Source organism: Trachymyrmex septentrionalis, unplaced genomic scaffold, assembly GCF_001594115.1.
Source record: "Trachymyrmex septentrionalis isolate Tsep2-gDNA-1 unplaced genomic scaffold, Tsep1.0 scaffold196, whole genome shotgun sequence".
Classification (NCBI taxonomy): Eukaryota; Metazoa; Arthropoda; class Insecta; order Hymenoptera; family Formicidae; genus Trachymyrmex; species Trachymyrmex septentrionalis.
In genome coordinates this window covers 304,205-319,707 of record NW_017305135.1, presented here as the reverse complement: position 1 = coordinate 319,707, position 15,503 = coordinate 304,205, and the positions used below count along the sequence as shown (strand labels likewise).

General features: G+C 30.9%; 2 protein-coding genes across 2 annotated transcripts; both read left to right on the top strand.

The window, feature by feature from the left end:
• Positions 1–1,666: 1,666 nt before the first annotated feature.
• LOC108747149 (general odorant-binding protein 56h-like) lies at positions 1,667–3,623 on the top strand. Its single transcript, XM_018484427.1, has 5 exons — positions 1,667–1,719; positions 2,817–2,896; positions 2,985–3,179; positions 3,380–3,444; positions 3,508–3,623. The coding sequence occupies exons 1-5, from the start codon at positions 1,667–1,669 to the stop codon at positions 3,532–3,534; spliced, it is 420 nt and encodes a 139-aa protein (XP_018339929.1). The 3' UTR covers positions 3,535–3,623.
• A 9,447-nt stretch (positions 3,624–13,070) lies between these two features.
• On the top strand, positions 13,071–14,759 carry LOC108747175 (dopamine receptor 2-like). The gene has a single exon (XM_018484491.1). The coding sequence runs from the start codon at positions 13,551–13,553 to the stop codon at positions 14,757–14,759; it is 1,209 nt and encodes a 402-aa protein (XP_018339993.1). The 5' UTR covers positions 13,071–13,550.
• Positions 14,760–15,503: the final 744 nt, after the last annotated feature.

Below are 15,503 nucleotides of genomic sequence, written 5' to 3'. Positions count from 1 at the left end.
ACGTTTCGAAATACTTGAAAGTAAAAATGCGTTATAATAAGTGCTGGCTATTGAGTATTGGTATATTAACATCATAGTATAACGACTACTGAACAAATAATTGCATAAGTAATCATTAGAATTTGCTATATAATAGCGAAGATATTAAGAGGGGAGGGGGTCATAATATTTACACTGGCCATATATCACCTTCTCCTCTATTATCTATACTAATAATGTTTTAAATTAAATGCATTAATAATAAATAAATAAATAATATAAAATAATATTTTATTTAAGAAACTCAACTATGAATAAATTATCATATCTGTATTAAGCAAGAGTAAAGATATAACTTGGCAGCGTTGATATAATATGGCCAATCATTTGTAACAATTGTAAACCGAATTAGTTTACAATCAGATTTATATACGCAAAAGTAAAAATTTAATATACTATGTATATGATATATTATATTAATTAGCAATGAATACGTAAATATAAAATAATAAATAATATAAAAAATAATATTAAAATGGTATTATTAATCATAACAGTAAATAAAATATAGAATATATGTTGTATTAATAAAATAAAAATAATTTTATTGATATACTTACGCGTCATAATAAAAAAATCATAATTTTAGAAAAATAGAAATTAATTTTATTTAACTAATAGGAAATAAAGACCCATAACGGATCTTTAATAATTAGATATTTTATGTGAATATATATACTATATATGTATATACATTATTATATTATTAAGTATATTTGTAGTCATTTGAACTGCGCGTCGAATTAATTTTTTCATTAATTATTTACTATAGAGAACTATCTTCCATTGATCTTGGACAAATTTTAGTCGTCACTCGTTCTTTAAAAAATTATTAACAAACAAAGTTCATCAATAAAACCTAACTTTTAGACACGATCGCGCTTCGATGAAACAAATTCCCTACTTTAACAGTGCAAAATATTTTCTTACATAATTTCTTGCATAATTTTTCTTATATGATTTTTGCTTCATCGATTTCGACAATAATTCCTTCTCCGCCAACTTAATTTTGATTGTTTATTAACCATTGATTCATAAGCTGAGAAGTCAGATTGTTGTAATTGAATATTTATTAAAGTAGAAAATTTTTAAATAAAGTATACAAGTTTCAAAGATACAAATATTTTACTTCAAAAACACAAATTTCCTTTACAAACAATTAACGTTATTCTCCATTTATACAGTGCCAAGTTATTAAATTATATGAATTACCTATCTGCAAAAGTTAATCCAGTCATAAGATTATTACAGTTTTTTAAGATTTGGAAAATTTCGGGGGATTATTAATATTTCAGATTGATTGCGTTGAAAGTGTCCGACAACCATATCGGCACGCAATTATTTCTGAAATTAATTTATTTAAGTGAATATATATAGTAGTTCAGCATCTTAATATTCAGACCGGAGTGGCGCTTCGTATCTAAAGTAATGTATTTAACATAAACGGTCTTGTTTCCAATCATATTATTTAATCCAGTCAATTACTGTGATAATATGTAATATGTGATGATATACAATATTTGGTTCTTTTTCTAGGAATGTCTGCTTTACAAATAAATTTTTTGTTTTTAAATCACATTTTTTTTATGAATTTTTTTTGTTAAAACTTTTTAAGGAACAACAAGCGATGGCTAAAATTTGTTCACTCGAGGGCATGACCTTGACAACATATGTTATTGGGTACTCACACTAAATAATTACATTTATTTCAATTTATATAAATTATTAACATTTTTTCGGACTACATGCGTTTTATGCATTTCGAGTTATGCATAAAGCGTATGTATCTTTTTATATTATGTGGTGAACAACCAGGACAAATAATGCATCATGCGAAACACACCCTTAAAAACACAACTAAACTACTGTAACAATATAATTAAATTTTGATGCTCAATAAGCATCTATTAAAGAGATCTTAATGCAAAATTATTATTTATATTACGTCGTATGGAAATAAAGACATTATTTCCATAGATATACTGATTATTGCGAAAAATATTACACTAAGGTCTCAATCTAAAGGACAAAGCTTAGGACTCTCGCATGGAATGCTAGAGATTCGACTCCCGAATTGTAATATTATTACAGTTTAGATGCGTTTTTAAGTTTAAAGAAATTAATTCAGCGCACAGTTTTAAACATATTAAACGAAAAAATATTATACACATTGTAATATTATACACGTATTAAGTAACTACTCAAAACGTTTTATGGTTGTCCTATAAAATCATTGATATGAATTTATGTGTTACACTGTACATAACTCATTGATGTGGCATTTATGTATTCATTCAATTTCATGTTTGGCATTTATAATACAACTGAATGCAAATTCTATACTGTTATCAAAGATCAAATATCAACAAAATATTCATGTTGAATACGTTCTACGATTATGCTCTCATTAACCATAGTGCTGTCTAACTGGTTTCTTTGACTAACTTATAACGAGGAGAAACATGAACATTACAAATGTACTACTTGTTATTTTATTACTTCTGCTAGTAAGTAATATTTCTTAATGTTTTTCATTTTCCTACATTATTTTGTATTAAAAATTTTTTTTAATGTCGCAAAAATTCAATAAATGTTTCATAGTAAAATAATTTTATTGTATAAGTTAAATACAGCGCACTCTAAAATTAAAACATAAATATAATGTACAGTAACTTAGTATTAAATTTATATACTATTTTAATGTGTAATAATAAAAGTTATGTTTACAATTTCGATATGTATAAATTTTTAATATATGTAATATAATTATATCAAAGTTGTTTTTCATTTTGTGTGCATGTTGGAACACGAGCGGACTTTAAACGAGAGTGTCGCAAACAATCAAATGTTTCTTGGGGTATGGAAATATTTTATATTACTTTCACATTGAAAAAGACACATTTATTTTTCTTAATTGGTACTTCTTGATGGCTTCTTTGATCTAGCATCTTTAAAGCAACTACAGGCCGGTAACTTTGAACAACATGATATTAAATTAAAATGTTATTTAAAATGCTTTATGGTAAAAAACGGTGTTCTTAATGAGAATAGCGATATAGATGTTGAAAAAATTATACATCATCTCCCGCACAGTATACAAGAGTCATCGAGAAAAATTCTTCATCGATGCAAATCAGTTCGTAAGTCTTCTTCTTTATTTAGCTACTTTGTTGTATAACAAGGTCAATCTGTATAATTATTGCAACTTTTAAAATGTATAATACTTATATTTTATATTTTCTTATCTTTTTATGCAAAATGTAACGACACGATAGGTATCATTAAAAATTTGAAAAATAAAAATTGATATTAATAAATTAATGGAAAAATTAATTTTTAGAATCGGAGAATACTTGTGATAAAGCTTTTCAAATAGCTATATGTTATGTTAAAGAGCACCCTGACGTATGTATTATAATGTAAATTTATTATTATCATGAGATACTCACCAGAGAATTCTGTTTGCAGATTTTAAAAGCCGTATCATTTATTTAAAGATAAATGCTTTGAGTTTAGATGTATGTAAGCATTGCATTATGAAAGATATAAAGGAATAGCAGCATCAAGTAGTTGTATATGTAAAAATGCGCTATTTTATTAAATTACATTACTTTATCTAAAAAATACATTTTATATAAGATAACTATATAATTTACCATCTTTTAATAGAAAATGTATAAAAATGGTTTAAAATATACATACTATACATATATATAATAATATATATCTGTATATGTATATGTTTACATATATAAATACAAATATAATTATATTAATGATATTTATACATATATATGTATGTAAGTATTTATAAAAATGTTGTATTAAAAATTAATTTGACTTTGTGTTTTATAAATATTTAAGAATCTTTACTTTAGACTGCATATGTGAGAAATACATATAATCAATACTAGAAATTTAAAATGCCTATTACGATCGAAGCTGGATCTTCATTGCTTTAAATAATTCAATCTTGAATTACTAATATACACTATATATATGTACTTGCATATATATCATATTGTAGTTTTTTCGAATTGCGCGCCAAATTGTTTTTCCGGGGACAATAAACGCAATTAAAACTACTCTAGTAATTGTAAATTAAATTGATAAGCAATTTTAATAATTGGATGCTACCATCAAGCATCATATTATAAAGATTTTAATATATTAAAATTATTAATAAATTTATCGCGAAAAATATTACCTTGGCCGAGATTTGAACCCGAATCTCTTGTATTCGATACGAGCATCCTAAGCCATTAGACCACCGAAGCCTTAGTAAGATTCCTTACAATAATCGGTACAATAAGGAAACAACGTCTTTCTTTCAGGCGGTGTAATACAATATAAACGATATTAAGAATCTTTATTTTAGACCGCATATGTGAGAGACACAGTTTTAACATATTAACATCTTTATATTATAATATGATGGATTACTAGAGTAGTTTTAATTGCGTTTATTGTCCCCGGAAAAACAATTCGGCGCGCAATTCGAAAAGACTACAATATGGTATGTATGCAAATAAATACATATATAGTGTATATTAGTAATTTAAGATTGAATTATTTAAAGCAATGAAGATCCAGCTTTGATCGAAATAGGCATTTTAAATTCCTAATATTGATTGTGTTTGTGTTTTATAGTCTTCCTAAAATATCATTTTGATATACATAATTTTGTAAAAATTACATGTACCTTATTTTCCATTATCAAGTATTTCAAAAATATTAAGACTGTGTCATATACATATACAAATGTATCAACTGTATATTAACAATATATTAAAAAATTACTTGTATATTACAAACGTGACACATTTTGTATTTGTACAACATTCTAAAAAAAAAGATGCCAATAAAGAAAAAGATGAACGGGACCATGGTAACGCGTAATATTTATTTGTAATTCACGTCAAATATAAATTTTTAAAGTCACATTTTCCCAAAATCTCAGGATTTTTTTTTTAGGATAAAAGATTAAAATTCGTATGTCGTAAGATCGTAAAAACTCATCATGTGTGATCATTGTGCGTAAGTAATCTTTTTATTACGTCATAATGTAGTTTTTCTCTTATACTACTATAAAGTTTTTGTTTCTTGTAGTAATATTACAGATATATACGTATGTATATAAAAACTACTATATATAAGAATATATATGTACACATATATATATATGTATATGTGAAAAATGTTGGTGTTATCTTTTATAGCAAAATTAGCAGTCAAAAAAGATATGCTGGACAAGTAACCTGTCGATGCAGGTAAGTTTCCATATATACTTATTTATAAATTCATAAATACATTTGCATATATATAGATTATGTATGTGTCATGTATCATACATTATGTCTGAGCAGTGACACGAAAAAAAATGATGTGGTGGTCAGTAAGGAAAAAGACTTCCCTGGATGTTGCAGCAAAAAGTAAAAATTATAATAATAAAAATAAAAAAAGAAGGAATAAAAAGAAAAATTAATTAATTAAAAAATAAGAAAAGTTATTTTTAAACCTATATGGTCGCCTGGCTCCATAATAATGATTGTACAAGCAGTGCAACATTCCCAGAAATTTTTGATAATTCGATAACTATTATAACTCGACTGAATATATACGTAGAGAAAAAAAGAGAGGATGTTGTGGTGCCAAATGTTGCTCGGGCACGAAAGAAGAAGGCGGATGTTGTAGCGATGCCACTAAGGATCGAAAGAGCTGCTGCCCAGCAGGAAAGTAATCTGCCAACGCAATGATCCTGCTTGACGACAAGGGTAAAAAGGCGGCCATATGGGCGACATGAATTCGTAAATTCATCTTTTTTGTCATATGCATAATTTAATTTATTAATTGTAAATTCTTCAAATAAAAAATACTTATTAAATGTTTATTTTAATATTTTTTTATTATATTTTACATAGTAATTATTGTTATTACTACATTTTTTTATAGTTCAGATTGATATTTAAAATGTTATTATTATGCTTTTTATTAGAGCCAGAGAAGCAGCCGGAGGTTGCTGTATGTCTGGTTGTTGCAAATTCAAAAATGAAAAGAGCGAGAGAGACTCGGCAGGTGCGGATTCTTCCACGCAGATGAAAGATACTGCAGGAAGATGCTGTGAAAATAGAAAATAACTTTAGAAGAGATACTTGTGTCGTAAATTCTAATCTAAAAGCTTTAAATATTTTCTGCCCACATTTCTATTCTATATAACATACATTGCGCGCAATCCAAAATATTTAGATAATAAAATTTAAATCTCCGTAAAATCAATTTGTTATTTATAAATTCGAAATACGCTACAAATCCATAAAGCTTATTAATTCTATTTTAATTACTATGCAAAATACGAACTGTTGTTTGTACGAACTGATTTATATGTTGTAAATATTCTTTATGCTCTTCAATCAATTGTCAGTATAATCGGGGTTAATATACGTTAATACATATATGTTAAAACTCCATCGCAACAATTTGCAAGTATATTCCTTTATTATAGATCCTATCCTATTAGGCTTTATAATGATTGTGAAACAAAATTAATAGTGTGCTAAATTTTATATACACACACATTATTAATATTAATGACCGACAAATGTAAAAGATATGATACATATATAACATATGTAATTAATTAAAAGAATATAAAAACTGTTTTAATTTAAAAATGGTTACAAAGTCACTATAGAAAATCAAGGGACAATAGAAAATATGTTTTCTAACTCAATTACAAATTATTCTCTTACCTTGCGCGCGTCGGGAGCCTGTACAAAAATATTCAAATCTGTAGGATGCGTCGAAGAATATAGATTATAATCATATGTGACCCGTTAGCCAGAGCAGATTTAGAAAATAGCTAATCTAAATAATTACAAAAAATAAAGCTAAAAAACCGGTGCCCTTTGTGACGTCATACGTAGGAAAAATCTGCGTCATATCTGTGGATATCCGTGACGCACGTACAAGTAACAGGGTGCTTCGAGCAAAAGTTGATAAGGGCGAAAGTGCGTATGTGTGCGCTCGGGGGGTGATGCAGCTTGACGCGGCTCGATGCGGCGCGCAAGCGCGACGGTTGCAGAGCTTTCGAGCCACGCGATGGTAGCAGTTGGCCTTCTAAAACCGCGAAACACGTCCCGCGTTCTCTCGAAGGAAGGAGTATATACCGCGAGGATATAAGCCACGTTTTTTCTTCCCCCGTATTATTGTGTATGTTCGTGCGCGTTTGGAGAAAGAATTCGAAGACGTTCCCCGATCGTCTATTGTGATTGTCCTTTCCCGTTGTCTTTCTTCTCACGTTCGATTTCATTTGACACTGACATCCAACACACGTACCAAATCACGGTAAATACCAACAACACCCTCATCGTCTGTGTCTCGAACATCACGACATTGTGCATCATTTTATCGCGATCTGAACGCTGGCGATCAGGAAAGACCCTGACCTTGATAGTCCACGTGCAAACGTCAGATTAGAGGATAATTAACACGCGTTAACCAACGACAATGCGTTAATGGAGAACAACCGCGGTACCCGCGTATTTTCCTCGCCGGAAAAATATATAACGATTAGTTCGTAATAATATACAAATGATGTATAACGGTACGTACCGGCTCACGCACGATATGATTTTTATTTAATAATAGTTTCATTGTTACCGCTACTGTTTTTCCTTATTTTGAAAATGCTTTTCTTCCGTTCAAAAAACACATTGAACAAGATACTCTTGTTCCGTTACAAACATTAGAAGCATTCATATCTACATAATACTATGTATCGCTTGCTTAACTGAAAAAGCTCCCCATCCATTATGTTAACATATAGGTATCGCTGCAGGGTTCAATATTAAATGAAAAAGTAGTTACAAATTTTGAAAATTCAAATTTCTTTTATTAATATTTAACAAGAAACAGGCCTGTTACGTGCGCATAATTATTAATCATCATTATATTTTGGTCTAATTTTTTTAATTTACCCTCAAAAGTCAAGCATTGTTTCAGATAAAATTCGACCAAATATGGAAATATTCGTTAAGTTGCCACAAAATCTTATCAATATTAATTTTAAGATTCTATCACTTTTGTTATTCTTTTAATACAATGTTTAAACTTTTTGTATAGAAAAATATTTTACATATATTTTTAAGATAATGCATTGTGTGGAAAAAATTATTCATTTGTGACGATACATAGTAGTACGCTCCGAAATACATGACATGTAGATACACAGCGGATGAAGTTGATCGCACCAATGTATATATAACAGACACTTTAAACATTAACACTAGTGGCTATATCTAGCTATTATCATTTTATTTTTAACGGTTATTTAACTTTTTCTTATACTCAAATACTGTTTTAATTTTTAATGTCCAGCACGCATTATTACGTTGCTGCAGAAAATATCCTGTGACGTTTTAATTGTTTAAGAAGATTTATGTGTGGTACATCGATACAATGGCAATAGCGAAAAATGATGACAAATGAAATGTCGATTGATGAGACAGAATTATCGAAGATTGAAAATTTATCGAAAGAATATTCGCTACTTATGTCAGTCAAAAATTACACGCATCATTGTCATTTCTCATCAAACAGACTAATGGAAATAAATTGCAGCAATGAAACAACTCTGTACAAACGAAATATAATTATGAGACTGTTTTCATTTTCGTGGAACAAAAATATATTTGCCAAAATTAGATTTATATTCTAATTAAAAAATTTTTAAATCAATATCAATGCGACATCAAATCGTACATAATTACTGCTTATATTCGTGCACTAATAAATCGCACTGTATAATTCTCAAGTTAAATCGTATATCTCTAATCACGTGAAAATATGTAAAAAAAAATGAGATTCATTTATGCACTTATGATGAAAGAAATAGAAATATCAGGTAAATTTTTTAGAATGTTTCTCTTATTTATATATCGCATAATTAATTCTTTATAAATAAATGCAAACACAAAATTAAGGATATTCAGATTAAGTATTTGAAGGTATTAATCTTGTAATATCTGTAAAATTTAGAAAAAAAAATACGCGATACTGATCATCCCGTATGTCGGAATGCACTAAATATTTGGATCAATATGCAATTTATCTTTGCTTCAGCGTTATTAAAATAAATTGGTTTAAACATAATTACCGATCTTTTTAAACAAGCAAACATTTTTACTAAAAGATATAGATACTGAATCTTACAAATGCAAAATGAATGAATGTCTAAAGAGTTACAAATGATAATAGACCATTGACACCCACGGATTTCCGGCTTACACGATTATCGTTTGACCAATCTTAGGCAATTTTGCAATTGGCTGCGACGGGATCAACGCGAATGTGATATCAAGCCTGTAATACAAATTTCTCCTTCCTCCTACTATACGAAGTTAATTAATGTTATAATGTATGTTATTAATAGCGAATAAAAGAGACAGCAAGGAAAAGAGAGAAATTGAAAATTAATATAGGTACATCAAATAAATTATAACAGAATATTCATTACTCAACATTGTATATGTATACTTGTTTTTATTTTTTATATTCTTTGTAAATTATTGTGTGAGAGATTATATTATTTTTTGTTTTTACTACATAATTATATTCCATTAATTTTTCGATAACGAAATTATGTGACAATAACCATTACGGTTTATTATTTAAGTGTATTTGAGAACACAAATTGATTGGAAATTAATGTGAAAACAATTTAAAATAATATTATTCTTATTGTTTCGTATAGGAGTTTTGCAAAATGTTTATACATTGTATTATTCCCTCCATTTTTCCGTTCAATTTTTCGCTTCCCTGCTCTTGATATTCTCTCTTATTCTTTCGATCAGTTACGTAAGTTATCTCTACCCCCTCTTGATCCTTCTATCGCAATTCTGTAAGTTCCTAAGGAAACAGGGAAGAAGATCACGTAGATCCAACTCAACTCTCGTCGAGAAACATGATATAAGGATCACTTTCTTAAGAAATACATTCTTCATTATAAATACGTGTTTATAGAGGCCATTTAACATTGTATTCAACAAACTCTTATTTTGAATTTGTGTTTCCATAGTATTTACCATATTTATAGATAAATAAGAGAAACAGACTTTTTTAATGTAAAGGAAAGGCCCCTATTATGAGTTACCGAGTTCATTTTGGGTAAATGTTAGAAGTCTATAAGCAGAATTTAAAAAAATAATAAGCCATTTTAAAAGAAATTTAATAAGCTTTAAGATAACATCAACAAAGGTTACATAAAATTTAATTCAAATTCCATTTTTTTTTTAATTAAAGAAATGTAAAAAGTGAGCAAATTGCAAAGTCAAAAAATTGTGATCCTAATATGAGATGCTCCGAGAAATCGATAATAAAACGCAAAGTATATTCATATTGCAATTAAAAAACTTTATTTAATGTTTCTAAAATACAAACAAACCAACCAGCGTGCGCGAGAAATGAGCATGCGATAAATTATACCCAGAACTCTGGTTTTCAGGTAATTGGAATTAAGCATCGCCGATATAAGCACTCGACGTTCATTCCGGTTGTCTTTTTTATTATTGTACAATAACATTTATACTCTAGCAATGATTTTCATTATAACATAAGAGCATGGGTTATTTCATATTATTATAGCAATACGCTGGATATCTCATATTACGATTTCCACGTCTGATAGTTTTACGATCATTAAATCTAACTTCTGTAATTAAACAATTCAACATATCCCGCATCTTTTTATTAGTACGACCTTACCATATATCATTAGATGAAGAATTTATTGCAAATATTTATTTATTAAATAATAAACAAGGTTTAAACGCTCATCTCAATGAAACTTGAAGACATCCAAATTCTAAAATTTTGCTTTACAATGACTACAAGCATGATCTAATAATGAATTTTCTACTAAATAGTTTTCAATCCAAGAGCAATAAATTCATGGTAGAATACCAATAGATAGTTTATTAATTTAACAGAAACGCCGCTCTCATATTAGGCGCCTATCCCATAATAAGGGGCTTTCCTCTATAATACTAAAATATCTTACATATATTAATGAAATTTGAAATATTGTTAAAATAAAAAAAATAAATCCTTAAAAATTTATGAGAACATTTTAAAATTAGCTGCTTCCAATTTGTTGCTTGTGCAAACACTTTTTAAAAAGTATATTTAGTATTTTGACACTTGAGACATTTCAAAGGATATTTTTGATTCGCCGTTCCAGAGAAATATTTTCTTCATTAATGAATTGGCCGTTCTGGAAAACTAACTTTTTTTATAGTACTATGTACATATCGATCGCCATTGGTACTATTCATCCGTGACCAAGTTCAACGGCGGCCTTCTTCAACATAGAAGGGGGTTCTACATGTAAGATCGAGTATACGTATATTACACTGCTGAAACTAGGGAGGCCACGAGGAGGACGCGAGGGTGCGGGGTCAAAGATGATCGTGATAATCACTCAACGATGAACATCCATAAATAGCCATAGTCGGTGAGCAGTTTATAGACAGTTAACGCTGAAAGAGAATGTCGAAGCGCGCTCTTTGAAACTGATTGTTCACGTACGGCATGAGCCTAATACTAATAAATTTTAGTTTGTCGCAATAATTTGATGTTAAATAGTATGTCATATATTACTTTCATTTCCGACGTAACAATAGGCATGTTTTAATAAATTTAACAAATTTAACAGCATCTTTCAAAAATTGACTTGATATTGATTAAAAATAGATAATTTCTTTCTATAAGTTTTTATCTGTCTCTATAAACTCAATATTCAGAGGACAGAAGCAATTTTAGAAAAAAATTTGAGACTCATATGCAAAATATGATGACACAGCGTGATGGCTTTAATATTACTCCAAAAAAAAAAGTAGTACGTCAAAGGGGAAGTTCATCGTGTCTTTGGTACACAATAGAGTCGCCAATGTTGATCAATAAAATAACCGAAGAAATATCGCAAAAAAAAATCGCTTTAAATTAGATTATCTGTAATAATGTATCTAGTAATGATAATGTATCTTTAATCTCTTTATCATTAATCTGCAAGTGCGATTGCGCGTCTGCAACGCGAGAGAATAAGACTATCTCTAGTCACTGAATATAGCCACTATTAACCCGGATCCTGTATATTAGGATATATGCAGATAAAACAGAATCTAAGCGCAAACCTAACTAAACTACACTATTATTGGTTTAACTTTACTGAACTGCTTTGATCAAACAGCGATAAATATTTGCACGAATGAAAGCTTAATTTAACCCCTGTTCTCCTTATTTGGACGCAGAAACATAAATCCTTTTCATATCCTATCACATCCTATTCAGCACTTTACAACTTTATTTCAAGTTTAGACAGTATGATGAAAAAGTGTTCTTAAAATGAAATTTACTATATTTAGACATTCAGAAAGTATTAAGTTACTATCTGCTTGGATTATACAATGTTGATTTTATTACTTAATTTTTTTACAACACACTGTATATGAATTTTATGTCTAGAAAATATTTTTGTTGATATCGTACAATCTATAATTATATATTATTTACGCAGGTAACGGTCTGTTTCTGTAAAATTATTGTTGTCATTTTTATATTTCCGATATCTTTCGAATAACCTAATCGAATTAGTGCATACGTATGTGTATTACCATTCTATAAAAGTTGTCAATTGCAAAACGTTCGAATGAAAAAAATTCAGATTAATTTTTACATTTATATTAAAAATTTCTAATAATATCAGAAATTTTTATTAGAGCACAAGTAATTAGAATTAAATTTGGATTACAAAAAAAAAACTTATTTTGAAAGAAGGAAACAGAAAGAATCTCTAATTGTAAAGAGGTTTCTATTAAAAAAAAAAGCATTTATTAAACAGAGACCGCGATCATTACAATATAACATGAACGAAATTGCCTAATTTGCCTTTTTTGTTTCTTCATCGATTTCCTCTTTCTCAATCTATTTTAAAGGACAAACTTTTATAAGCTTATTTGCTTGTTTCAGATATTTGAAAGAATGATAATCCTAATCGAATGAAAATACTGCTGAAGAAATAGGAGAAATCTGAACTTTTGACTCTCGATTATGCCTATGTGATGATTGCGTTCTATACTTTACTGCATTACTTTAGGATCGCGGCCGAAAAGGACGTGTTGTGCCAAATGTTCTTTCATCAGATAGATACATGATAAATATGTTGGCAAAGTTTGACCAAGCTTTATAAGATATAATCAAATCATACAATGACAACTTAGCAAATGTAAAATACAACAGCAATCTTATTAAGAATTGTAATGATTCGAAATATCTTAGCGAGACGAGATGAGAGGACAGACGGAAATGAGAGATCTCGCAAATGTATACGCAACGCCAATGCCCTGACGTTTAGTCGTCTAGGGAAAATTAAGAGGGTCAAGATCCTTGGACAATCGCACGTCGGGGTGATTATGGTCGAAAGACCGTCGTAGTGGTACGGCTGCGCACGGTAAAACATGAATGACAGCGAGATCTATCTATTGAACTGGGAAGAAGAGGTACATGCATTAAACAACGATCTTGATAGAAGCTTTTATAACGCGAACTATCCGTCGTATAATCACACCTATGAGGATCTCTGGGAACTCGCCACGGATCGAATCGGTCTCGCGATCGTTTTATTGCTCTTCTCCGTAGCTACCGTTTTCGGCAACTCGTTAGTGATTCTCGCGGTATTCCGAGAGAGGCATTTGCACACAGCTACGAACTACTTCGTGACTTCATTGGCTTGTGCCGATTGCCTGGTAGGACTCGTAGTGATGCCAATTAGCGCGGTGTACGAGGTATTGGAGAACCGTTGGCTGTTCACGACGGACTGGTGCGACGTTTGGCGCTCGCTCGACGTTCTCTTCTCCACCGCGTCCATTCTAAACTTGTGCGTTATTAGTCTAGACCGCTACTGGGCGATCACCGATCCCTTTACGTACCCGACACGAATGAGTAGGAAGCGCGCCGCGATCCTAATCGCGATCGTATGGATCTGTTCGAGTGCGATCTCTTTTCCCGCGATAGCATGGTGGCGTGCCGTTCGTACTGAGCAAGTGCCCGAAGACAAGTGTCCCTTCACGGAGAATCTCGGTTACCTGATATTCTCGTCGACAATCAGTTTTTACCTGCCGCTATTCGTGATGGTATTCACGTATTACAGAATCTATCGCGCCGCCGTGATACAGACGAGGAGTCTAAAACTCGGCACGAAGCAGGTGATGATGGCCTCGGGCGAGCTCGAACTCACGTTGAGGATACATCGGGGCGGTACAACCACCAACACCGACGCCAGGCATCTTTTTCGCACCGCCTCGAGCACACCCGAAGACCTGCAAGATCTCGAGGAGCCGTTAACGGCTCTTCACAACAACGGTCTCACCAGAGTGCCCTCCGCGAGGATCAGCAATAAACAACACCTAGGAAAAAATTTCTCCCTCTCGCGTAAACTCGCCAAGTTCGCCAAGGAGAAAAAGGCGGCGAAGACCCTTGGTATCGTCATGGGTGTATTTATTATTTGCTGGCTACCGTTCTTCGTTGTGAATCTATGGTCGGGATTCTGCACGAGGTGCATATGGCAGGAAGAAATCGTATCTGCGGCCGTCACTTGGCTCGGCTGGATTAACAGCGGAATGAACCCCGTGATATACGCCTGCTGGAGCAGAGATTTTCGTAGGTGAGTTTTTGTGCGTAGTTAATTATTTTTCCGAAATCAGAATTGTCGAATTAAAATTATACTTTTCGCATGCACCGTTTTCCATTTTTTTCTTTTTCATATTAACGCACTTGTTAACATATCATATATGATAATTCATTATTATTTTTAATTACTCGTATCAAGTATGTTGTACATGGCCGACATCATTGTATCAGAGTTATGCATACGTTGAAAATGTTCTGTTACAAACGTACAAATTCGTACCTACGATACCGAGCAAGGTATATTCATCTCTTTAATAGTATAGTAGATGCTGCGGCTAATGTGATAGACCAGATAGACATGCATGCATCATCAGGTTTACCATTATCTTCGTTCGTTCCGTGTCTACGTTCATACTGTACATAACAAATATAATGCGCAATAGTACTAGAATATTAACGCGCTTACATGTCACTATCATGCACCGATTTATGAGCGCGGGATGTAGTTTACAATCAATCACCACGTTCTGACGTTACTCGACATCACCAAATTGTCACCGTTATCCTAATACAGATATCTATTCTATTCCCTACGAGTCGTCGTACCAACCAACCACATAGGATATGCTATCAAGCGAACCATCAACTATGTAGAGGGTAATTTTTTTCAAGGAGAGAAAGAAAACCCGTAAAAGAGGGCACTCGTGAGATTCTAGATCGATTTTAAGTCAACCCTGCGGAGCTATCTCCATTTAAAACACATATATATATATATATATATA